Raw genomic sequence first — 27,993 nt, 5'->3', positions numbered from 1 at the left:
TGTGTGTGTGTGTGTGTGTGTGTGTGTGTGTGTTAGCTCTTTTAAAGCTGAAGGCCTAAAATCTTAGAACTACGATTGAAGTTTTTGTTTTAATTACATCATTAATTTGCCTATTCTACAAGTACTGATATCTTAAAAATTATTTTCATTAAATCTTTTTAAAGCACAGGCAGGGCAGTGATCCAAACACATTAAAGTACTTTCTTTTAGCTTATGTTACAAAGAAAGTATTTGCATTACATGTTTTTTCCCCTCATTTGCCAAACAGGTTAATATCATAACATGATTTGATCTGTCATCTCTGCGTTTTGCTTTTAAGAAAAGCACCAACATATATAATTTATTCTATTTTGTACAGTTCTCATATAGAGTCAAGAGGGCATGTGACACATTATGCATTTTACCCTTTTCTTTGAGGCTGATCATTTGTTTGACTCAACTTTTTTGCTTGTTTTCTGACATTACATAAAAGTTTGAAGATTTGGCAATGATTTGCCAAACACTAATCATGACGTCAGGTCATGTGGCATTTTAGTGTACCATCTGCTACACAGTACCCACTCCCATTTCTCTGAATATCACTGAATAAAAAATTGTACTCTTTCATTTGAGAATCTGAGTTACATAGTTTGTGTTAATTCATATATCTTATGGATGTCAACATTTCATAATATCCAATGTGGATGGACTGAAATTGTATTTAATGGCTCAGATTACTAAGTAAAGCAAGACTGTTTATAATATCATTGCATACAACCTAATTTGTGTAATTCATGTTTATTTCATTGTCTGGAGTCAACCCTAGAACTGTTTTGAAAAGCACAAATGCCATAAGATTTAAGGATGTGGTTGAAATTCTAGAGAACATTCTATAAAATCCACCATTTTAATCATAGGCACTTTCATTATTGGTGGTTTTGACAACATAATGTAACATGCCCAATTGACATTTTACTATCAAAAAGTCTTCATTTAAGTGAGGAATCTACCCGAACCTCAACCAACACCCCGCCCCCCAAAATGTTTCTAATTCCAAAATGGCCCCTTTCCTTTCTTTTTACTTGCCTCCCAGGAGGACAAAAGATCAATTCTTTGGCCTTCAAAGCCCTTCATACCTTGCCCTGCTTCTACCCTTCCAGTCTTCTTACACTTTTCTCTCCTCCATATACTCTGCAACCAAGTGACACTGGCCTTTTTGCTATTTCTTGCACAAACACTCCATCTCCTGACTCCAGACATTTTTACTGGCTGTCATCCTCCATTCCTAGAATTCTCTCACTTCTCAACTCCACCTTCTGTATTCCTTCGAGGCCCAACTAAAGTCCCACCATCCATAAGAAGCTATTCTTCATTCTCTCTCAATTCCCCCCTTAACAGCCAACTCTGTTGTTTATCTCCGATTTATCTTATATGTATCTTATTTGTAGATAAAGTTGTTTTCATGTTGTCTCCTCTGTTAGACCATGAACTCATTCCTTGACAGTAAGGACTACTATAATTGTCCTTTTTTATAGTTTCTGTGCTTAATTAGCACATTGCTAGGCCTTAGCACACAGTAGGCCCTGAACAAATGTTTGCTGACTTAATTACTTGGTTTTTTATTCCTGAAATAAAAGCATGAAATACCTAATTTCTTTAATTTCTCAAGTTGGAATTAATTTTCTAAGGTAGCTTAGGCATAAGATGAATTTAATCTGTTTTTTAAAGTCAGTATAGTTCATGAACTAAAACTATTTATATATGTAGTTATGCTGTCAAGTTTCAGTAATGCCCTGTGTGTGTCAAACATTACAAATGAAATATCAACCTCAATATCAATATTTTTGCATGTGTATGTAGTGAAATTTCTTAATCTTTCTTATTTCTAATAATATTCCTAAACTTTGTTTGCCTCAGTATTTCAGAATCCTCTGAAACATTCCAATCTTTATAATGGAAATTTTATTATACTAATTGTACAACTATAGCAACTGAAGCAAAGAAGTCACATGACCTCTTTGAAGAAATGCTTTAGTTAGAATTCTCAGGTTTACAAAGAATCGTAACAAAATAATGACCTATTTTTATGTTTTTTATATGCAGAACTTTAGCACTGCATTTGTACTGTATTAACATTACTAGAGACATATTAGTTTAACCCACTTACAGACATTGTGGAATAATATTTTAAGTTCCTTTATTATTCTTTTGGACTCATATGATGACTTTGGTATTTTTTCCAAAAAAAGATTTTGAAAACTGTTCATCCAGTTCCAATTTGCCATTTTACCATTATTTTTTTTTTAACATGTAGATTTGTGAATAATGTTGCCTCTATCATTAATAGTACTTTTTTTTAGTGCTTTAACATTAATATATTTTCTAACAATAAGGAGTTAGTTCCATTATACCTATAAGATTATGTTTGCAGTCCAAAAGGTGAACTGTGAGCTATATAAAAACTTTGAATTTTACTGTATTAATATATTCAATAGTCTCAAAAGTGACAAATTTAAAGTATTTTCCTGTTTCTCACTGAGAGAACTACAAACATCCAAATTCTTTTCTTGCACATATTTTATTGAAACTTTTGACTTACCTCCACTTTTAATGAGAATATCAAAGAGGTCATCCATCTGTTGACTATGTGCATTGGAAATCTATAACAAAAAAATAAAGATTAATTTCCTTCTCATAAAGAATCAATGAAGCCATGTAAAAAAACTATAGAATACTTAAAGATTGCCTTATTTGGTAGAGTACAAAACTGAGTTTCAGAGAAGATGAAGAAAAGTGTCCAAAGTTACAAAGCTGGTTAATGCCAGAAATTAAGTCTAGGAGACAGGTCTTCTGACTCCTAGCTCAGTGCTATGTCAAACCTAGCTGCTTCTATTAGTTCTAGTAAGACTGCTATTTTTATAGTGGTTTAGGAGTTTTGTTTTGAGAATTATAGCTTTAAGGACTTCTGGGAAAATATGTCCTCAAATTAGAGCTTTTCTGCTTCTTTCCACACATTTGCTAGCAAGTTTTTCCCTTTCTACTTTGCCCTGTGGAGAGAACAGCAGCACAAAGGAGGCAAGGGGTGGAAAGGAACAGAAAGACATTGAGATCGCATCTCCAGGGGCATGATACATGTGGTATGGTGACCAAAGAATTAGTCTGTTCCTTAAATGTCAGAATTACCCATTTCCTTTTTCAGACACGAGCCGCAACTCTAAACAAGCGGTTATGCTTTTTTTCCCCATGCATTAGAGTGGTGTGTATCATTTGCTTCGTGCTACCTGCCTGAATAAGATTTGACAGGAAGGGATCTCACTATCAAGCTTCTAGTGTTCTTCATGATTCTGAGATGAGATACTCAATAAAATGCCGGCATCATTTTTCATTAGACTATCTAATAAAACTTTATTTCATAACAAATTTTATGCACATGCCATAAAGTCATGCAAAAAAAAAGGTTTCTGGGAAAGTACTGCTTTATAATATCTGCCTCATTATTTACTTGATATTCAGAACATGAACTAGATGTGAATTTCCCTTATAAGCAAACTGTAATGAATAAGTAATATTATCTACAGCAGCCATTAAAACCCACAATTAAACTAATGACATGTGCCATTCAGACCAGTTATCTTCAAATGAGCAATCTATTGAAAGAAACAAACATATTTTTCAAAAATTTTAATATGGAGTTGTTATATTGCATATATAATCAAGAAACTCCAATGCCGCACTTTAATTCACTTGAAACTCTGCATATTTTCAGTGTTTCCAAAGAATTCATTTAACTGCCAGCTTGTGATTAGAGTATATGAATTTAAAGACAAAAACACATATATACAACCAACTACCTCAGACTACTGGAGCACTGCACTCATTTAGCATATATCAATGACAGAGAACTGATGCTGAACTTTGTCTCCACTATGTAAATACTGATTCTGAAAAACCGAAATCCAGGTGTTCTTATCAGCACCCCTTAAGCCAAAGTGGCCCATACTTTGTTTTTCTGGTGATCATTTACTTAAGCAGTGAACATCCTACATTCATCTACGCTTCAGAACTGAATTCAACAAAACCGAATGCTACGTTTCTATGCCCTTGTCACTATTTGGTTTATTGTAATAATGCAGTAGAAATTCTATCTATTGGCTTTAATACAAGACAACAAAAACTAAGGTTAAAAAAAAAAAGCTAAGGGTTATTAACTGCTTACAAAGCACCAATGGGGAAAAAGCAGCAACAGCATGAGTAACCCCAATGACAACATCAGTAGACCAGGAGTCTTCCAAAGGAGAAGCAAACTAATGCGATCTATTTGCCAACATGTCTTCACTGTCCCTCAAAGGAAAATTCATTGAGACTGTCCTTGCCTTCCAGTTACTTTTTCCCTCTTTGCTGTACCCTAACTCTTCCCTCTCATCTTCCTTGTATACAACCTACTGCCCAAAAGAAATATCCAACAGATATAATTAAAAAGAAACCAACTCAAACATTAGAACAACTACTATTTTGGCTTCCTGCTTGCTGCTAAAGCTTAGGCATATAATTATCTTTTATCTTTGTCCATATAATTAAAATTATAATAGCTTTTCTTTTTTTTTTTTTGGTCGGGGGGCATGGGGAGAGGGAGAGGCAATCAGGGTTAAGTGACTTGCCCAGGGTCACAAAGCTAGTAAGTGTCCGAGGGAGGATTTGAACTCAGATCCTCCTGACTCAGGGACCGGTGCTCTACCCACTGCACGAACTGGCTACCCCATAATAGTTTTTCTTTATGACAGTATAACATTGTTAATTTCTCGACAGAGCTAGGCCAACATCCTATGTATGGATGCTTGCTGTGCATATGTAAAGGTAACATCTGAAATTTGGCTGTCTCCATCCTGACCAAGACTTTACATGTTTGGGGAAGGTTTCTCTGCCAAGTCCAGAATGAAAAAAGCTTTTACACAGAACGGTTTTCAAACTTTATTCTGTAAATATAGAGAAAGTCAAGTCTCTATAACCTCATCAAACTTACAATTTAATTGGGGAGATAAAACAACATACATGAGATAAAGACACATAAGAAATTATGTAATGGGAAATATACATGCATATAGATATAAAGACATAAGTAGCATATAAATATATAAATGTTGACAGAATTAAAAGAAGAAAGGTCATGGTGGATTTGAGTTAGTTCATAAAGGCAAATGGAACTCAGTGTTTAAGTATGAAGTTTGGATTATCATAAGCACTGCAGGTGAGCATGAGCAAAAACTTGGAAGGAGGTGGAATGAACAAGATGTGAGGGCAATGTAACTGCCTGGAAGCTGAAAGGCCTTGCTGAGGTTGAGTAGGAAAGGTAGGGCCAGGTAATAAGTATCCTTGCATGCCAAACTGACTTTAATCTGACACAATGAATAAACAGAACCACAATGCTGGAAGGTTTCTGAGAGGAAGAGGAATCTAAACAAAAGATTGGAATTTTCAAAGGAAATGGAAAAGAAATGCAATGAACTTTATTAATTTTTGAGCACAAATCTAGTGTTATTATTTCAACTCCAATACAGATTTGAATTAGTACTAATTATTAATTTTACTGCTTATAATTCACAAATAATAATGAAAGTTTTTTGTTCCTGGCATGGCAGATCCACCTGATTCAAAGGAATCACTATGGTATTGGGCAGGGCACAGTGTAAGTCTTACTTCATTCTGGATACGTTTTATAAGTTGCTAATTTATACTCGGTCTTGAAAAATCGTAACTAGTCTTTTCTTACCTCTGACTGTGAAGATGACTGTATGTTTCGAGTCTGCTTTATGGCTTCCTCATACCGGGGAGGATCTTTCGTCTTGGTGACTGTGTTGCCAAATACAGAGTGTTGTATGATAAACTGCTGAGGCCGAGATGGAGAACCAGGCTATGCCAAACAAAGTTGAGAAATATATTACCATAATACCAAAATCTGTACTCTTCCTGCATACTTTTCACCAGGAACAGTGAATACAACAGCCAAATAATGCTAACAAAGAATGCTTCTCCTTTGCGCAATGTAACACTGTGAAGTAGACAGCAAAAGTAGATTCTAGCAAAATTATTTTTAGGGGCAAGTATACCAATTACCAATTATAATTTTCCTTCTTCCTGTTTAACTATTTCATACTAATAGAAGTACAAAGTTATGGTAGACATACATACTTGCAGTAAGGGATTATATTCTCAAATAAATGTATTCAGTGTAGGCACTGCTATATAACAAACACAAGATTACCTTGTTGGTAGTGCTAGGTCCATTTTGCACTGAAGGAACCTGAGTATTCCTGGACTGAAGAACACTGCTGGATGTGTTATTAATGAATGCCTGCTGGACTGTTGTAACAGGTGGTCTCTGATAGGAAAATACTGTATTTGATGGTGAGCTGGATGGAAAAACCTGAAATGGATCAATATTTTCCAATCAACTTATTATCTGTTTAACTTGAATTATTCATGAATAAAAGAAAAATAACTTACGAACTTAACAAGTTAAACCACTGGCCCAACTTAGTCAATATTTTCTGTCTCTGACACTGGTACCAAGCGGCAGATTATTGTTAGAAGCATCATACTCTTTATACTCTTTGATGTCTACATTAAAAGATCAATGAAATTCAAACATCCCTAGCTTCTTTTAAAAACTCATTATGATTCCATCTACGAATTTATTTTCATCTTTCTTAAGCCTATTTATATTTTTAAGCTTGGAAGAGATTTTATGAGTTTCATGAATTAACCACTTGCTGTATAAAACTGTACCTAAGAAGCATCAAACGCCCACTAATTCTACTATTATTAAATTTATTATGACTCAACCTGCTCATAACTATAATAGTTTTATAGACATCAAATATTACTTTAAACTTAATCTTTCCAGATAATATGTTCTAATGATGAAAATTATATTAATGAATTCAAGAAGAACTATCTAGTTCTAGAAACAGGAAGGCCCCAAAGGGGTGGGGGGATTACAAAAATAAAATTGGGAGGAAAGGCCAGTTTTTGTAACCCACACCCTTTATATCTTTAAATTTTTTTTTAAAATAAACCAAATTATGCATAATGAAAAGCACCATGGACTAGACCTAGAATCAGGAAGACCTAGGTCCAACTAACACTTTAGCTATTGTGTTACCCTGGGCAAGTATCTCATTTCCCTTTATCTTTTTACAGGGAATCTAACTGGCCTCTGTGGTTCCCTTCGAGTAGATGTTCTGGGCTTGGTGAACAATCATTTTCTAGTAATTCATCATTTAGCCCACAACATCTGATCACCTACTACATGCTTAACACCAGTTGGCTTTCTCTCAGTTGATAACCAAAAGAATACATATTTTTACCTATCTATATCTCAGTTAAGATAATACTTCCAACAGTCCTCCTAAGCCAACAAAAATGGTTATTGTTAATACATTAATGTACATAAATACACACATTTAATTGCCAGGATATAAATACTTTTTTCATGTATAAATGTTTTTTAAAAGGTATTCTCAGAAGAATACTGTTATATAATATGGTACAAAGAGCACTGATTTAGAGATGGAACACCTGGACCGTGTTTTATAACCTTGAACAAATTACTTAATCTCTCTGTATCTCAGTTTCCTCTATAAAAAGGTCTTATATTTCTAGTGCTTTACATTTCTAAATCCTGTGATATGAAGATAAGATCATATTCTTAAAAAGTTTTCTTTTACAATGATATGCATCTTATAGCTTATAGCTCCATCTAGTAATATTCAGAGTGAATTCTAACAACTTTTGTCATTATTTTTAAAAATAACTCTCATTTTAAAAGTACACTGAGGCTGAAGAGAGGCTAAATGACTGTACCAAGGCCATACAACTAGTTAGTATCAGAGCTGGGATGGTAAACCAGTTCTGATGACTTCCAGCCCAGAGCTCACAGAATTATAGAATTTACAAGTTAGAAAGGGGGACTTTCAGAGGCCTTCTAGTTTAACCCAACACCTGAACAAAAATAGTTTCTATAGCATATCAGTAAATAGACATCCAGCCCTTGCCTGAAGATCTTCAAAGAGGGGAAATTGACTTATCAAGCCCTATTCCATTTTTGGTTAATTCTAACTGTTAGGAAATTTTTTATTACATCAGACCCAAGTCTGTCTTTTTGCATTTTCTGTCTGTAGCTCATAGTTCTACCCTCTGGAACCAAGCGAAATGAGTTTAATCCCTCTTTCATGACAACTAACACATCCTCTCCTAGAGCATATTCCTTTTCAGGCTACACAAACTGATTCCTTAAATTTATCCTCATATGGATTGATCTTAAAGGATCTCTTGAAGCCTATCCAGTTGGTCTCCCGCTATAAAGGCTGCCAATGTCCTTCATAAAATACCATTCCAAATGCATGAGGAACTGAACAATTTTCCAGATATGGCTGAATCTGAACTATCACCTCTCTGGTCTTGTTTTGCTTTTCTTAGGTTTTGTGACTGCCATTATCATACAGATGTCAGGTTGTTTTAAAAAAATACTACTAATCCTGTGTCCCTTATCTAGAACTTATGAAGTTAGTTTCTTCAACTGAAGTGTAAGATTAGATTTATCCTATTAAATTATGTTCTAGATTCTAAATTCTATAATATGTCAAGATCTTTTTGGATCTGCCTTTGTCATCCAATGTGTTAGTTATTCTTTCTAATTTTGTGTCATTTACATATTTGTTAAGTTCACGATAATGTCGAACAGCAATTTTCAAGATGATATTAAGCCATTAATAATTTTACTTTTCAGGTCTGGCCATTTAACTGGTTCCAAATCCATTTAGCTACTGATCTAGTCAAAACCTCTCCATCTTGTCCAAAATCATAAAATGAAAGATTGTCATATAGTTTGCTAAAATCTGGCTCTTTATATATTTGTAGCATTTTTTTTTTATTTGCTAGTTTAGTAGCACTGTCAAAAAAAAGTAAAGAAAATATTCTTGATGAAGCCATGTTGGCTTTTTGAGATCACTGATGGAGCTATGCTGGCTTTTAAAAAAATCATTATCTCTAGATACTCAATCATGATAACTAATCTTTAAAATTTATTCTAAAATTTTGTCATTAATCAAAATGAAGCTTATTGACCTTTAGTTTCCAGACTCCACTCTCTTCCCTATTTTGAAAACTGGAACATTTATCCTTTTCTAGGCCTGCAGCACCTTTCCTATTCTCATTATCTGTCAAAGACAGCTGATAGTGGCTTAGCCATCACACTTAATATTTTTTTAAAAGTACACTGGGATATAGTTTATTTAGATCCAATGACTTCAATTCTTTCCACTATATCAAAGCTACTACTTACAAAAAAAAAAGGTTGTTTTTTTTCTAATGAGAAAAATTACTTTGTTTTTTTTTTTTTAAAAAGCTTTCTTGAATTGAAATTCTGAAAACTCACAGTCAATTGAAGTATATATTTGAAGATGTACTTTCATGCAGAAAGACTAAGATTCCGGAGGACTATCCAACTCTCCAATTAGAGTCATGCTCCAAATTATTCAGGTAATCTGGAGATTCAGATGTTTTATGAGTTAAGCCTTGTTCTTGGAGATGAAAGAATTAGAATAACCATTATTTTATAATAGGTTGTTATTCTGTAGGTATCTAGGTGACTAGGTGGCACAGTGGAGACAGTACCTGGCCAAGAGTCAGGAACACTCATCTTCTTGAGTTCAAATTTGGCCTCAGACACTTAACAGTTGTGCGACCCTGGGCAAGTCATTTAACCCTGTTTGCTTCAGCTTTCTGTTAAAATGAGCCAGAGAAGGATCTTTGCCAAGAAATCCCCAAATGAGGTCATTAAGAGTCGGACATGACTGAAAATGACTGAACAACAATTCTGTGTCTACTGCTCCACATCAATAGTTACCAACCTTTCTTATTTGTTGAGACTGGTTGAGTACATGTTGTGTAAAATTGTCTTGTTTTGGATGGGATGTTTGGGCCAAGCCAGAGGGTGATACAGGAGCTGATACTTGGGGCTGAGTTGTAATTCCTACTTGTGGTGGAGCCTAGAAGAAGAAAAATAAATTACTAATTTCACCATGTGAAGATAAAACCAGTGAAGACAAAACAAAGAAAAATCAGTGCTTTCAGAGCCTCATTTATAACAAATCATTTAAAAAAAAAAAGCTTAAGAGATATAAGTATTAATGATTGTGCTATTTATAGATGCTAATGAAGATCTGAATATGGAAACAAATTCTCAAAATATGCCAAGTAAGCACATGAAATATGTTTTAAATGACAGAATTTGGTTTTGTTTACATTTACCTAAGAAATCCTATTCTAGAGACTAGAACATATGGACTCACTATTTTTTTCTAAAAAAACACACAAACAATCTAAAACAACTGTTTTTACTTGATTCTTTTGAGAAAACAGGAAACTATGATAAAAGGAATGTATAATGGATCTAATCATGATAAAGTAATTTAATAATCTCATTGTTTCTTATAAGGAAATACTTGAGTCCTAACTATTTACATTTCATCTTGTTCATCTGTTTTAGTTAAAGCTTATCCAAATGATTTAAAGTATAAAATATACAGAATGCAATATGATGTCTAAACATGGATGAGGATAGTATGATCATAGCTAGTAGTGTCTCTTAACATTCTCATTCCCAAATTTCAATTCACCTTTTCCATAATTCAAAATTTAAACTATTCTTGTATTAATATAATTACATATTTTTGAGTACTCTGTAATATGTCTATGCCATTAATTTCATAAGTGGCTATATATAATGATGTAAATTATATGTATATATGTATATACATAATATGCAAAATATATTAAACTACAAAGGCACTGACTATAGAGCATACAAATCTAAGAATTAGAAAACTTCATTTCCTGTCTCAGCCCTGCCACTAATTTCCTGTGCATTCTTGGAAAAGTCTCTGGCCTTCATTTTCTTGATCTGTAAAGGTAAAAATTTTAATGAAGTTGGATGATAACTTGTCAAGATATTGTGGATGGGATTTATGATTAGCCTAGATGATGATGTCTGAGGTAATCTACATAGTGCTATGGAAACTTTCTTTATGCATTTAAAAGAGATCTTAGAAACAAAGGGGAGGATTTGAAAAAAAAAGTTTATTTTTAAAAAGTGCTACCTAAATATTTAGATTTGAATAACCCTGCCAGTTTTTTACAGCCATGAAATCTGGAAGCTTTTACTTTCTATCTCCATTACTAATTTGTCATGAATAAAATTTCATTTTGATTCAAAGGAAAAATGAGTAGTTAAAAAGTAAACTTCACACCTGTAGTTTTATACTGCCTACTGGTAGTTGAACTGAAGTTACATTCGAACCCTCGATAGACACTGGAAGTAGCAGCTGTGCAGTTTGGGTGGTTAGTAAAGCTTGAGGCTGAGCAACAACTGTGGTTTGCGGATGTCTCTGGGAACTCACATAATACTGAGAGATGATATTCTGTTGGTCAGCTTTGGCCACAGGTACCTCTTGTTTGATAACTACAGCCTTTTTGGCAACTAGGTTCTGGCCAGCAGTTGATCCTGACTGGCCTAAAGAATGGCTGGCTCCTGGTACTGATTGCCTTGAGCTAGAACAGTCAGGGAGAGAATTCTCATCCTTGACAGCAGGAATGACATGCTTTGGATCTACATTATTTACAGAATTAGCAGTGGGCTGGGGTGCTGCAGGGGGTGGCTGCTGTCCCCGTTTTTCAACTTCAAGTTGCATTTTTAGTACTTCCACAAGTTTCTGTTCTTGTTCCAGTTTCCTTTTTAGCTCTTCAATCTGTTTTTCCTTCTCCTGAAGCTTCCGGTCCTTTTCAGCCACATCCAATTCCATGTTTGACAGGCCTCCACAGGCAGGACTTAGACTGTCTTCACTATTTGTTACCCTCAAAGGAGACGAACTTAAAAACTGTGAGGGGGACATCATAGTCATAATCTCTGTGAAAGTATCTGTCATGTTAGTATCATCAGTACTGAGACTGGAGTGTTCCGAAGGAGATGGGGAGATTGGCAGAGGGGAGCTGATAGTTTCAGTGTGTGTCACGCTGCTTGTTCCAGTAGATGATGTTTCTGACTTAAAGCTGGGAATGGTGCTGGCCACAGAATTATTTAATGCAGCTGGGAATGCCATAGTAACTTCTGGATTGCTAATGACAACAGTTGAAGTGGACACTGCAACAGCATTGCTAGTGGAAATACCACTATTAAGCTCTTGGTAAGGTTTTAGACGTTCAATTAGGTCTGTCTTGGTGCCTGACACTGGCAAACCCCTCAACTTCAATTCCATCTTCAGTTCAGCTACCTGGAGACAAAATATTAAGACTAAATTATTTTTCTTTTAGGAGTTGGAGTTTTCATAAAAGTCTACAGTAAATTTTTACATACAAATTGGGCAAATTTTTACCAAATGGAGTATATTCATTTAGGCAGGAAAGCTTTGCATTTGTTTATGTTTCAAAACAACTAATTCCAAGAATATAGTTTTCAAAATATATACAAGGTGTCCCAAAAAGATTAGTGCAGTTTCTAATCTATTAGAGCTTAAAGTTGCACTAAGTCTTTTGGGACACCTTGTATATGGAGGCCATCTCATAGCCTTTATTATTTGTGAAGTAAATTTTATCCTTTTGTTAAGGATCTTAAAAAACATCAAAACAATATTAGTGTATACTTCTTATGCATTAAATAAAATATTTGCTCGGGGCCAAACTTGGCATTCAATAATATTCCTCTAGTTTTTCCATCCTATTCAAAATTGGAATGACTTTAAAATACTATCAAAGGGTTTCAACTAACCTATACACAAAAATAAGTAAGAAAAGTCACTGAAGTGAAAATGTGTGTCCACCAAAAGGTTAACATATTTCGTCTACAGTTTCTAAGGGAGATCACTCTCATTTGCCAAATACAGGAAATGGTCATAGTCTTTGCTTTTTATTAGTCCACATAAATTCCCTTTTTTCAATTATTACCTTCAAATCATCCAGGCTAGAAGGCAGTGGTCCCGGTTTTCTAACAGGAATAGGAGCATTCTGTCTCGTGTTGGCTACTGCTGTAGGTGCATTATTACTCAAAGCTGAATTTCCACTGTTATGTTTGTCATTTAATGGCCTTCAAAAGAAAAAGAAAAAAACAAATCCATAGTTATAATGTGTTCTCACAAATCAGCTCAATTCTAGCAGACCTGTTGCTGGTCCAAAACATGAATTTGTCAGCAACAAACTCGCATTTTAGGGGACATTAGCTACCATCACCACACAGAAATTCTAGTTTTAAATTTTATATAAAAATAAGTTCGTTGTCTCACTGTTACTCATTTTTTTCAACTTATCTTTTTCAGTCAGATATAACAGTACTATACTTTCTCCACATAATTACGATTGTGGAACAAGGTTTGACTTAAGTAATAAAGTAAATATTTTTTCATAACAAATACGACTGTGGTTTATCATTCTTTTCTGCAATACATTAGCTTCTGTTTGGTTTTTAACCTGATAGCTACGTTGAGATACTTATAGATAGGATGCTGTTTTGCCAGAAATTTGTGAACTCTTTTATCACTCAAAACTGTTATATCATATAAGTTGTTACAGTTGCTAAAGTACTCTTTGTCTGCATAGTATGATGCTTTATGTACAGCTGGCAAAGAAAGGGAATGATCCCCTCAAAAGTTAATAGTCATACACTTAGAAACTGCATAGCTTCCCTAAACCCCCAAGCCCTCTTTCCATGTTAGTCCAGTTGATACGGAGCTATCAAATTATTCTTTTAAATACTTTTCATCTTTTTTTTTCATTTTTTTAAGTTACTTCAGAAGTAAAATTGTTAAGCCAATATACATAGCCCTCAACTATCTCTTTTCCTTTTTCCAAAACTTATACTTCCAAATTCAAAATCAGCACAACCTCTTCACTTCAGCTAAGCCTATCTGCTTAACTATACCTTGCTTCCTTCACACCTCTGTTGACACCATTTCTCATCTGCACATTTAAATTTACTTCAAAAAAAGCCTTTCCTGACCAATTCCACATCCTTTCATATAGTTCTCAATTTTCATACCTCCTATATACTGATATATTGTTATGTCATTATTTTTTAGGGTGTGTGTACATGTGAGTATATGTGTGTGTGGAGGGAATGATGAAGTAGGGAGATCTATTCCTGAGATTTCACTAGTGTAGGGAACTGATTAAGAAACTCCCTCTATCAATGCAAAGCAAATGTTTTGCAACTTAAAGTCCTAGAGAGTTGCATGTGTGCATTGAGAAGTTAAGTAACCTCCCCAGGGTCATACAGTCAATACTGGTGTCAGAGACTAGAGGTATCTCTGGGGTCAGAGATTAGAACTGAAATCAGGTCTGACATCAAAATCATTAATCAGTAGTTTTTAGAATTCCAAAAATGTTGACTATGGGGTCACCTGTGTGAAAGGAGGGGGAGTGGGTTTCTTGGTGATGGTACCTTTGGAATATCAGCCCTTACACTCTTTGGTCCCACCTGCCCCTAACTCCTGAGGCTCAGGGTGCCAGGGACCCAAGGGTTCTAGGTATCCACTAGGAGAATTCCAGGTCAGCCTCTAGCTGAGGCAGGATTCTCCTCTTGATTGCAAGCTCTGATCTGGAAGCAAAGTCCATTGTGAACCATCAGCCCCTTGTTCAGCCTTTACTGTTGAAAAAATTAGGCCAGATTTACCTACGAGGAAGGGCAAATAGAGAGCACAACTCTCACAAAATCTGTGCCGAAGCCCGTCTGGAGTATGTCACCCCTGCCTCTCGAAATAAGGACCTAGGAACATCCTAACTTCAAATCCATTGTTATTTTTTACCATCCTGGGCTAAAGGTAAAGGTGGCTTCTTTTGTCTTTGGAGAAGATGGTACAGGAAAAGGGAGCCTTTTGTTGTTCCAAATCATTTCTCCTCCCATCCTGAGACTGAACCAGGTAGAGAAGATCCAGGGGAGAAAGGGAGGAGAAAGCATGACCAGTTGGAAAGAATATGACAGGGTCAAACATCGCCCCATCCTCTGCCCTGTAAGGAGAGCCTTGGTCTCCCTGAGGCTGTGTGTGCCTTTGGGGAGGTCAACTAATCTTTCTGTGCCTCATTTTCCCATCTGTAAGATCAAGGTATTAAGCTTCCAGGTTTCTAAGACTCCTTCCTGTGGTTTGGTAAGAGTACCTCATGCCCACAGGCATAGAAAAAAGGATGCTGCCTTTTACACTTCCATGTCCTAAGTGCACCTGGCATCTCCCTGATTTAGCCTCAGAGGCTATTCTCTATTCATTATATACCACATTACCTCTCATTTTCTGTTTGGTTTAGTGAAAATTTTTTTGTTTCTCCAACTATACTCAAATTCCCTGAGGGTAGGGACCACATATGTACCTCTTTCATATGTCTCCCTAATCCAAATTGTATGTACAAATAGTAAATCATAGTGTTTTTTGAATATAAGAAAAGCATTTTAAAATGCTAGAAATTCCACATTTTATAAAAAATGATATTCAGCATATTTGAATAAATACTGCTTAGTGAATACCAATGTCAACAAATACTTGTATTTCTAACTCTTTTAAGATGAGACTATATATTCTTGAAAAGCTACAGAATGTGTGTTTCAAGAGGATTATATTCAAAGTGAAAAGGTAATTCATTACAGCTTTTAATTTCTAGAAAGGATATTAGAAAGTTAAATGTATGTAACAGATAAAAGTCTAGATTTTGATGACTAGACTTCTGGAGTCCTTTTTTTTGTGGGGGAGGGGGAGGTGTTACTGGTCTCACTATCTTGCTCAGGTTAGAAGTGTAAGCAGTCACCCATAGGCTCAATCCCACTGGTGATTAGCATGGAAACTCTGACCTGCTTTGTTTCCAACATGGGACAGTTTACCTCTCCTTAGGCAGCTAGGCCTTTCCTCTTCTCCTCCCCTACCCAAGGGCTCCTACTGATACCAGGGGCTCACTATATTGATGCCAAACTTAGTGTGACGACCTGATTAGCTTTGAGCCTTACTGCACAGCTCAGAACTCCCAAGCTCAAGAGATCAATCAACCTTGACCTCCCTGGCTAGAATCCTTCCCTGAAAGTCTCCATTAGATACTGAATAGTTTTAAGGCTTCATTATTAGCATGATTTGACAACTATGTTCACTTTTTTATTACTAGTATCTGTTTATAAATGGCTTAGACATGCAGTTCAATTCAACAAACATTTATTACATACATAATGCTTGTAGAGCACTGTGCTAGACCCTGGACAGAATACCATGTCTTTAGCTAAGATACTGCCCCTAACATGGAATGTACAGACTGGCACAAAAATATTATTTTATTGAAAGGAAATGAGGGCTTATTATAAGAACATTTTCCTCAGCTAGTAGCCAAGGAGTTTGGAGATGCCTTCTGTTGGATATTGAGTGCTGAACAATTAATTTAATTTGCTGTGCTTTTTGGATGCTTTGCCTTGGAGTAGGTTTTTGATAGGACTGCTGGGTGAAAGTATGGACACTTAAGGCCTTCAGAATTGATGAAAGCCTAAGTAACTACCTCCTCTTCAAAGGCTGACTAATTGTTTTTAATGACCATCGTAAGTATCTGTGGAAGTTTGTGGAATCAGTTTTCTCTACTGCCTTCTTGACTTATTTTCACTTATCATTAGCTCATAGGAGCCAGAAGAAACCGTGGAGGTCACCAAGTCCCATAATCTTTTTTGGATGAAGTAACTGAGAGGTTCAGATAAGTACAGTGACTTGGAAGTGCTCAGGGTCACACAGGTAGCAAGTAGCAATGGTAGAATGCAAACCCAGGCTATGGACTCCAAATCAAGTGCTCTTTCTAGTGCACAATACTCTGGGGCCTGTAAATATGCTATATGGTAAAATCCCAGCATCAGGAATTCCACAGGATATCTAAATGTGATTTCTTGTAATGAAACAATAATGACATTTATAAATAGCTCATATTTATATATAATGCTTACTATGGGCAGGTATTCTGATAATCACTTTTAAATTAAATTCATTTGCTCCTCACAACTACCTTAGGAGATAACTGCTATTATTATCCCATTTTACAGATGAGGAAACTAAGGCAGAAGTTGACTTGCCCAAGGTCACACAGGTAGTGTTAAAATGAATAAAATACAAAGGCAACTATATTCCTAGCCTGAAGTATACATGAAATAGCCCGTATCCAAATTCTCTGTTGAATTAAGCCTACTAGTCACTTGTACCTGAATTAAATGAAAAGAAGTATTTCTGCTCTCCTCACAATCAAAGACTCACTTCTTTTTTTCTACTTTCTTCTCAGTTGATAAAGGCGGTTATTTCAGTGGCAGGTATGTTTGAGTTGAGGGAAGCTGAAGAATTGCTACTGAAGGTGAAGACAAAAGGACTATTAAAAAGCTCAGTTTAATTTTCTTCTTCCCACTCATATGGATAAATAGCAGGAAATAAGATTCTCCCTTCATAGGAATGTCATAAATTCAAGGACTAGAGAAAGGACTTATTTTATAGGAATAAAGCAGCACATACACAGTATCATGGACAGCAAAGAGTGATTTGTAATGCTGGACTTGGAATTAGGAGAATTTAATTTCTGAGACTACAGTACAGGTCACTTATCCTTCCTCCCTGAGCCTCAGTTTCTCATCTGAAAAATGGATATATCTCCTACAGCATAACCTCACAGCACTACTACACAATCAAATGAGATAAAATATGGAAAGTGCTTTGTAAAACAACACATATAGTTATTATTATTATTTTCAGCCCACTTTACTAATTTTTTCCAACCAGGGTCCTCAGCCACTTATGTAAACTTCATTTTTGAACCATCCCAACTCCCTATAAGGTTTAAGTGCATTTAATTTTATTTGCATTTTAAGTGAAGAGCTTGTTAAATGCAAATAAATCTCTAATTAGTAGAATGTATGGGGGAATGATTCTTTGTTCCTCTCTTACTTAAAGTAGAATACTGCTTAATAACAAATGGAATAACTTTTATATAGAATACTTTCTTGTAATGAATTATTTATAACTAATGGACTCAGCCTATGTTTTCTTTAGCAGCAGTTTCAATACAAACACAGTTTTTTTTGCTAGTTTTATATATACACATATATATACATATACACACACATACACACACATATGTAGATATAAATATAGATATATATACACACATACATACATACATACACACAGATCACCGTTGAAGCTCCACAACAAAGGGAAGCATCCTAGTGAAATGGAAAGAGCATGAGACAGTAGAGAGTCAAGATGATGGAGGGAGAGGAAGCAGTACAGCCTAGTTCCCTCTAAACTTCCTTACAAAGATCTAAAAAATGTACCAGACCAAATGCTGATACGGAAAAACCAAGAAAAAGTCACAGTGAGTCATTTTTTCCAGCCCAGAGTAACTTAGGGAGATAGACAGAAGTCTGTGGAAAACTGGGTATAGGCTCCAGCCAGGATCTCAGGCAACACGGAGCGTTTCGGTGTCTAGGGACTGAAAGAGGGCCAGTGAAGGGCAGGACAGACCAGAGTATGAAGGGATCCCTAAACTAGTGCTGGGTGAGTAACCTGTGCCATCTGGCAGCTGTGTTGGTCACCACTCAGTTCCAGGTCACACATCCAGGGAAGAGAGGGGCAACTGCAAATCTAGGCCCTAGCTGTGTTCTGAGCAAAGAACAAGTTCCAACAGCTGAATGTACCTGTGTGGTTCTAACCCCAGGAACAGGGCAATGACTCAGTTTTAGCCTTCTGCCCAGGGTGGAAGCCAGTAGTGGAATAATGACAGGAATCCCAGACTAAAGGAGGGCCAGCGGTTCAATTGCTCTGAACCTTTAGTCTCCCAGCAGACTAATTTTGGCTAAATCCAGAAGCAGTCTGTTGAAACTTCCAAAGATAGACAAGCTGACAGACTCAAACTGGGGTCAGAAACTTGCAGAGGTCAGACCAGGAGGAAAATGAACAGAACTGCCCCTGAATCATACCACTTAGCACTGAAAGTTTGCATGTGCCCCCCCCCCCCCGCCTGAGCTGTGAAAGAATGAGGATTTAAAAGGACAGAAGCTCAAGACAGAAATCCCCCTCCCTCAAAACCCAGCACTAACAAAAGTCAAAGTCAAGATGTAGGCTGGCAGAATGAGCAAACAAGAAAAGAATCTGGTAACAGAGAAGCTCAAGATATAAATATGGAAGATCTGTAAGAGCAAAGCCTCAAAGAAAAAAAGCATATTGGACACAGGTCCAACAAGAATTCTTAGAAGTTAAAGCAAATGTTAAAAAAAAATCTAAAAATGATTTTAATACTAGATGAGAGCAGTACAAGGAAAATATGAGGAAAAATGTGAGAGCCAGGAAAGAAAGATATGAAATAATAAAACAAAGTCCAGACAAAAAATAGAAGAAAAATATGAAATATCTCATAAAAAAAATAACTGACCTGGAAAACACTGAAGACAGATAATTTAAGAATCACTGGACTACCTGAAAGCCATAAGCAAAAAAGGGCCTAGACACCATATTTTAAGAAATCTTGAAAGTAAACTGGGGAGATATCTTAGAACCACAGGGCAAGGTATAAATCAAAAGAATCCACTGGTAACATCTTGAAAGAAACCACAAAATGAATACTTCTAGGAATTATTTACAGCCAAAAATTCAGAACTACCAGGGCAAGAGAAAAATGCTACAAGCAGTCAGAAAGAAAGAATTCAAGGATCCGAGGAGACAAAATCAAGATTGTACAGGATTTACCAACCATCAATAAAGAAAAAGAAAGCTTAGAATATGATATTCCAGAAGGGAAAGGAACTAAGTTTACAGCTAAAAAAAAGAGGAAAAAATGTAACTTTAATGAAATAAAAGATTTCTAAGCATTCCTAATGAAAAGACTAGAACTGTACAGAAACTTTGAAATTCAAACACAGGAGTTAAGGAGAAACATAAAAAGTGAACACGAATGAACAATCATAAGGGAATAAAAGGATAAACGACTTATATTCTAATACAGGGAGATGATACATGTGTCATTTCCAAACCATACCATTATCATAGGTTATAGAGAAAGTCTTATTAGACAAAGGATCTGGGAGTGACTCTATTATGTTTTAATGATCTCAAAAGAAGAACGGAGAGAAGAAGGGAATGGAAGAATGAAGAAAATTATTTCATATGAATGGGGTGCACAAGGAGGGGGGACCCACATTATCTGAACCTCACTCTTATCCAAACTAGTCAAAGAAGGGAAGAATACATACACACACTTGGATGCAGAAATACATCTTACCCAACAGGGAAATAGGAAATGGGCTAAGGAGAAAGGGGGGGGCAGGGATAATACGAAAGACAGATTAAGGGAGGCATTAGACAGAAGCAAAACAAACTCTGAAAGAGGGAGTGGGGAAAAAGAGAAGGAAAAGCTTAAGAGAATATATGGAGGGAAATAACACAGCTAGCAATCCTAACTGTGAATGTGATGAATTTACTCAGACAACAGAAAAGCAAAGAAGAATGGATTAGATACCAGAATCCAACAATATGTTGTCTACTAAAACACACACACGAAACAGGAAAATACACACAAAATTAAAGTGTTGGACTAAAATCTAATATGCTTCATCTGAAATAAAAAAGGTAGAGGTTGCACTGAAGCACATCATGCTCTCAGATAAAGTAAAAACCAAAAATAGACCCAATTAAAAGATATAAACTGGGAAAATGTTTTACAAATAAGTATGATAGATGACAAATTGCTATCAACACCAAACATATTATGTACCAAATGACATAACTTCTAAATTCTTAAAGGCAAAGCGAAATGAGTTACAGGGAGATACAGAAAAATAAAATAATACTGGGGGACCTAATTTTACCCCTCTTAGACCTCAATAAATCAAACCAAAGTGTAAACTAAGAAGTTAAGGACCTGGATAGAATTTTAGGAAATTCAGATATGATAGACCTCTGAAGAACAGTGAATAGAAAGAGTATACCTATTTCTTAGCTGTTCATGGTACATTCACAAAAACTGACTATGTATTAGGGCATAAAAACCTCACAAAAAATGCAGAAAAGCAGAAGTATTAAATGTAAATTTTAATGGCTATAAGAAATAAAAATTAGATTTACTAAAGGGCCTTTGAAGCAAAGATTAAAACTTGGGAACTAAGTAACAGTTCAAAAGAATGGGTAGGTCAAAGGATAAATCATAGAAATAAACAAAAATTTCATTAAAGATAATAACATCAATAAGACAACATACAAAAATTTATGAAATGAAGTCAAAGCAGTACTTAGGGGAAAATTTATATCTCTAAATGCTTTCATTAATAAAAGAGAGAAAGAGTAGATCAATGAACTGGGGATGCAACTAAAAAAACCTAGAAAACAAACAAATTAAAACCTCCTAATTAAACAACCAAAATAGAAATCCTGAAACTCAAAGGAGAGATTAACAAAATTAAAAAGTAAAAAAAACAAACAAACAAACCAGGGAACTAATAAAACTAGGAGCTAGATTTTTATAAAACAACAACAACAACAATAATAAATAAGACAAGACACTGGCTAATTGGATTTAAAAAGAGAGAAGAAAACCAAACTGCCAGTATCAAAAATAAAAGATGAAATAACAGCCACTGAAGAAGAAATAAAAGCAATTATTAGGAACTTTTTCACCCAACTATAGGGCAATAACACTGACAATCTAATGAAATGGATGAACATTTACAAAATTATAAATTGCCGGGTGAACAGGAAATAGAATATTTAACCCTATCTTAAAAAATGAAAGTGAACAAGCCATAAATGAACTCCTAAAGACAAAACCCATAAGACCAGATGGATTTACAAATGAATTCTACCAAACATTTAAACAATTCCAATACTATATAAACTGATTGAAAAAAGAAAGGTCCTGGGGGTAGCTAGGACCTGAGTTCAAACGCGACCTCATACCAAACACTTGACACTTACTAGCTGTGTGACCCTGGGCAAATCACTTCACCCCAATTGCCTAAAAATGAAAAAAAAAAAAAAGTCCCACTCAAATTCCTTTTATGACACAAATATAGTCTTAATATCTAATTTAGGGAGATTTAAAAGAGACACAAAACTGTAGACCAATAACCCTAATGAATATTGAGGCAAACTTTTGAGTAAAATATTAATAAGGAGATTATAAGCAATAATATATCACAAAGATCATACATCATACCAGACTAGACTTATACCAGGACTGCAGAAGCAGTTCAATGTTAGGAAAATTATGAACATAAATGATCATATTAATAACAGAAACATCAAATTAATATTTTAATAAATGCTGAAAAATACAACATCCATTGCTGTTAAAAAAATTACCAGAAAACATAGAAATAAATGGAGTTTTCTTTAAAATAATAAACAGTATCTATCTGAAACCAGAGGCAGTTAGGTGGCACAGTGGACAAAGCACTGGCCCTGGAGTCAGGAGGATCTGAATTCAAATTTGACCTCAGACATTTACTAGCTCTGTGATCCTGGGTCCAAGTCACTTAACCTTGATTGCCTCCAACAAAATAAAAAATAAAATAAAATAAAACATGTAGTATCTATCTGAAACCAAGAGCAAGCATTATCTGGCATGGAGATAAATTAGAAGCCTTTCTAATAAAATCATGGTTCAAAACAAGAATGTCTATCATCACTATTACCATTCAGTATTGTACTACAAGTGATAGCTATAGCAATAATGCAAGAAAAGGAAACTGAATGAATGGCATATACAAAGAGGATATGGTTAAATTTATTTAAAGAACCTTAAAAGTTCCTATGTAGCTGCCTTAATAGGTAGACTCCTAAATATTCATAGTGTCTGTAGTGATTTTTTTTTAGTTTTTTTTGCATTGTATTTTTATTTTTTTATCTTTAAAGTAAATATGTTTATTAGTTAACATGATTTCTGTTTAAAACAGTCCATAAAATTTAGCATGCATTGACTATGATGTGTCTTTATATTATTTCAGCTAGCATCTTTATGTTATTTCAGCTAGAACAGATGGGCATTTATTTTTTATATTAAATTTATTTATTTTTAGTTTTCAACATTTACTTCCACAAGATTTTGACTTCCAAATTTTCACCCCATCTCGCCCCTTCCCCCACCCCAAGATGGCATGCATTCTGAATACCCCTTCTCCTAGTTTGCCTTCCCTTCTATCTCTTCCCCCACCCTTCTCTTATCCCCTTTCCCTTCTATTTTCCTGTAGGGCAGGATGGATTTCTGTACCCCATTTCCTATATTTCTTGTTTCCCAGTTGCATGTGAAAACATTTTTTTTTAAACACCTGTTTTTAAAACTTTGGGTTCCAAATGTTATCCCTTCCTCCCTCTCCACCCCCCTCATTGCAAAGGCAAGCAACTCAATATAGGTTATACATGTGCAGTTATGCAAAACACTTCCATAGTAGACACACTGTGAAACTCTATTTCCCTTAATCCTACCCTGACCCCCATTTATTCTATTCTTTCTTTTGACCCTGTCCCTCCTCAGAAGTATTTGCTTCTGATTATCACCTTTCCCAATCTGCCCTCCTCTCTCTATCATCTCCCTACTCTCTTGTCCCCTTCCCCCCCCATTTTCCTGTAGGGTAAGACAGATTTCCATACCCAATTGAGTGTGTATGTTATTCCCTCCTTAAGTCAAATCCTACGAGAATAAGATTCACTCATTCCCTCTCATCTTCCCCCTTTTCCCCTCCACTGTAGGAACCTTTTCTTTTCTGTTTTCTTGTGAGATAATTTACCCCGTTCTACCTCTCCCTTATATTCTCCTAGTATAATCCTCTCACCCCTTAATTTTATTCTCCAGATATGACCCCTTCATCTTCAACTCACCCTGTGCCCTCTATCTATCTACCTATCTATCTCTCTATCTATACACATACATATAATTTTTTTCCCTCCAACTACCCTAATACTGACAAAGGTCTCATGAGCTACAAATATCATCTTTCCATGCAGGAATGTAAACAGTTCAAACTTAATAAGTCTCTTATGATTTCTCTTTCCTGTTTACCTCTTCATATTTCACTTGAGTCTTGTATTTGAAAGCCGTATTTTCTAGTCAGCTCTGGTCTTTTCATTAAGGATTATATTCAGTTTTGCTGGATAGGTGATTCTAGGTTGTAGTCCTAATTCCTTTGCCCTCCGGAATAGCATACTCCATGCCCTCTGAACCCTTAATGTAGAAGCCACTAAATCTTGTGTTATCCTGATTGTGTTTCTACAATACTTAAATTGTTTCTTTCTGGCTGCTTGCGATATTTTCTCCTTGTCCTGGGAACTCTGGAATTTGGCTACAACATTCCTAGAAGTTTTCCTTTGGGGATCTCTTTCAGGAGGAAATCGGTAGATTCTTTCAATTTCTATTTTGCCCTCTGCTTCTAAAATATCTGGGCAGTTTTCCTTGAGAATTTCTTGAAAGATGATGTCTAGGCTCTTTTTTTGATCATGGCTTTCAGATAGTCCAATAATTTTTAAATTTTCTCTCCTGGATCTATTTTCTAGGTCAGTTGTTTTTCCAATGAGATATTTCACATTGTTTTCTAATTTTTCATTCTTTTGGATTTGTTTTACAGTGTCTTGATTTCTCATAAAGTCACTAGCTTCCAATTGCTCTAATTTTTAAGGAAGTATTTTCTTCAGTAAGCTTTTGGACTTCCTTTTCCATTTGTCCAATTTTGCTTTTCAGGGCATTCTTCCCCTCATTGGCTTTTTGGACCTCTTTTGCCATTTGGGTTAGGCTATTTTTTAAGGTGTTATTTTCTTCAGTATTTTTTTGGGTCTCCTTTAGCAAGCTGTTAACTTGTTTTTCATGATTTTCTTGCATCACTTTCATTTCTCTTCCCAGTTTTTCCTCTACTTCTCTTATTTGCTTCTCAAAATTCCTTTTGAGCTCTTCCAAGGCCTGGGACTGATTCATATTCTTCTTAGAGACTCTGGATGTAGGAGCTTTGACTTTGTTGTCTTCTTCTGGTTGTATGTTTTGATCTTCTTTGTCACCAAAGTAAGATAATATAGTCTGACTCTTTTTGCGCTGCTTACTCATGATCCTGGCCAATTACTTGAGTTTTAAACTCTTTGTTAAGGTAAGAGTCTGCTTCCAATATGGAGAATGTACTGTCCCAAGCTTTGGGGGTTTGTACAGCTGTTTTCAGAGATACTTCTAGGAATCTGTAAATTTTCAGTTCTTCTAAGGTGGTATGATAAGGGGCGAGGTGTTTCCTCTCCACTGCCACAACAAGCTCCACCATGCCGGCACTCCTCCTCGCCCCAGGACCGCCCCTCAGAACTGTGACCCAGATCCAAGCACGGGCAAAGCAAGAGATTCCTACCTCAGTACTGGCAAAGAGATCCCTGCAACCCCCCTCTGATCAGCCACTCGATTCCCACTGAGTGTGTGGGCCAGAAGCTCAGGAGGCAGCCGCCACCCTGGTGCCGTGCGTGGGACTTGTGGCTGAGGCCTAGCTTCTCTCTCTCACCGCAGTCACAGACTTTTCCCACTCACCTTCCAAGTTGTCTTTGGAGTTCATGGTTGAGAAGTCTGGAAACCGCCATAGCTGATTGTGAATCCGCCCTCTGAGGCCTGCTCCAGATTCACTGCAGCCTGCGCGCCCACACTGAACTGCGCTCCTCTCCCTGCCTGGTGCAATATGCCTTTCTGATCAACCATCCAGGTTATCTTGGGCTGGAAATTTGTTTCACTCTGTCTTTTTGTGGGTTCTGCTGCTTTAGAATTTGTTTAGAGTCATTTTTTTACAGGTATTTGGAGGGGTTTGGGGGAGAGCTCAAGCAAGTCACTGCTTTCACTCTACCATTTTGGCTCCACCCCTGTCTGGAGTGATTTTAAGTGGAATTTCTCTTCCTACTGCATTTTGCTGGTAATATGTAGAACTGCTGATGATTTCTGTGGGTTTATTTTATATCCTGCAACTTTAATGAAGTTGCTAATTGTCTGAGTGTTTTTTCCATGTTCCTCTAATTCCCTTATGATATCACCCTTTGTGTATTAACCATGTTAAGAGTTCATGATCAAGAAGAGATAGAGAGGTTTCACAGGAGGTAAAATGTACAATTCTGATTACATAAAATTAAAATTTTTGCACAAACAAAACCAATGCAGCTAAAATTAGAAGACAGGAAATTGGGGGAAAATCTTCACAGTGAGTTTCTCTGATGAAGGTCTTATTTCTAAGATATACATATATACACACACATATATGTATACACACACACACACATATCTGTATGTAACTGATTCAAATTTATAAGAATAAGAGCTATTCCTCCATTGATAAATGGTCAAAAGTTATGAATAGGCAGGTTTACAGGAAGAAATGTAAGCTATCAATATATCCATATGAAAAATAACCAATATTTATAATAACTAATAAATATAACTATTACTTATAACTATAATAACTCTAAATAACTAATACTTACAGAAATACAAATTAAGACAACTCTGAGGTACCACCTCAAACCATCCAATTGACTAAGTTGACCAAACAGGAAAATGACAAATACTGGAGAAGCTCAGGGAAGACAGACACTTTAATGTACTAGTAGGGAAACTCTAAACTTGTTTAACCATTCTGGAAAGCAATCTGGTACTATGTCCAAAAAACTATTAAGCTATCACCCTCTGACCCAGTGATACCACTATTCAATCTATACCTCAAAGAGATAGTTAAAAGACTAAATATTTGTACAAAAATATTAATAGCAGTTTTTGTTTTTTTTTAGTGGTGGCAAAGAATTGGAAACTGAGGGGAGGTGTCCAAATCAAGTTATGGTATAGTGAAGATGAGGGGATACCATTGTGCTGTAAGATATGATGAAGTAGATGGTTTCAGAAAAACCTAGAAAGTCTTCTATTAATTGATTCAAAGTGAAGTGAGTGGAACCAGGAGACCAATTTATATAATAATAACAGCAATATGGTAAATATAACTTTAAAAGACTTGGAAACTCTGATTAACACTGTGATTAATCACAACTCGAGGATTCATGATGAAACAAATATGTTATTCACTTCCAGATAAAAAAGGTGATGAACTTGAGTGCAGATTGAAGCATCTTTTCTCTCCCTTCCTATGTAATCTAGAAAACCTTTTATTGGGATACACTTTTTAAAAAGTTCTTTAGATAAAATTCCTTCCTCTCTCAGGATGTTTTGCAATCATCTCAAACTTAACATAAATTGGGTTTGAGGTGATTGCAAAAATTGAATTCATGGTCTTTTAACCCTCCAAATTTCCATGTCATTGACCATTCTACCATTGGCCAATTTCTTTTGATTTTTCTTTGAAATGTTACATATCTCTGTCTCTTCCTATCTAGTATGACTATTATTTCTACAATCCAGTTCCTTATCATTTCTAGTTTAAATAGAAATGGTCTAACTAGAGAAAATAAAGAAGTAAAGAGCCTCGTTATTTATCCTAATGGACTAATTTTCCTTTAATAGATAATAGAACCATATATATATATATATTTGAGCTTAAGGGGACTTTTAATAGATTGTTTTGTGCAAAGCCCTCATTTTTACAGATGAAGAAACTGAGGCTCAGAGCAGTCAAGTGACTTGCTTAAAGTTATACAGTTATCTGGTACAGAATCTGAACTTGAACCCACATCTTCTAACTTCCAAGTTCAGTCGTTTCCATAAAACACAATTTGAAGTCACTCCCATGCTCAAAATTCTTCAGTGACTTCCTATTTTCTTCCATTTCAAGGAAATATAACATTACCAGCATCAATACTGCTTCCACTGATGCATATCAAAATCCCTCTATAACCTGGCACATGATTTTCAAGAACAGTCATAACTGGAAAATTCATCACTCTATGATCAAACTAATGAATGAATGTTTCCATACTTGCCTGGCAGATCATCAGTTAAAATACAGTCTTTTCAGTTTTGTAGGAACTGGTATAGCTTATG

The 27,993-nt window shown here is 35.6% G+C and overlaps 1 protein-coding gene across 7 annotated transcripts in view; it reads right to left on the bottom strand.

Moving 5' to 3' along the window:
* Positions 1-27,993, bottom strand: part of MRTFB (myocardin related transcription factor B) — a 253,599-nt gene that overhangs the window by 1,968 nt on the left and 223,638 nt on the right. For 5 of the 7 annotated variants that reach the window (XM_027839256.1, XM_027839252.1, XM_027839251.1 and 2 more), the window contains 6 exons: positions 12,976-13,114; positions 11,286-12,305; positions 9,888-10,025; positions 6,239-6,400; positions 5,747-5,887; positions 2,579-2,639 (listed from right to left, as the gene is read on the bottom strand). In XM_027839256.1, the coding sequence (XP_027695057.1) occupies positions 2,579-2,639; positions 5,747-5,887; positions 6,239-6,400; positions 9,888-10,025; positions 11,286-12,305; positions 12,976-13,114 (1,661 nt within the window). The remainder of the gene's footprint in view (positions 1-2,578; positions 2,640-5,746; positions 5,888-6,238; positions 6,401-9,887; positions 10,026-11,285; positions 12,306-12,975; positions 13,115-27,993) is intronic. The other 2 variants (XM_027839253.1, XM_027839255.1) reach the window with 1 other exon arrangement.

The sequence above is a fragment of the Vombatus ursinus genome, unplaced genomic scaffold (genome assembly GCF_900497805.2).
Source record: "Vombatus ursinus unplaced genomic scaffold, bare-nosed wombat genome assembly UNPS02014832.1, whole genome shotgun sequence".
Classification (NCBI taxonomy): Eukaryota; Metazoa; Chordata; class Mammalia; order Diprotodontia; family Vombatidae; genus Vombatus; species Vombatus ursinus.
The sequence above is the reverse complement of the archived record's forward strand: the minus strand, read 5'-3'. Positions and strand labels throughout refer to the sequence as shown.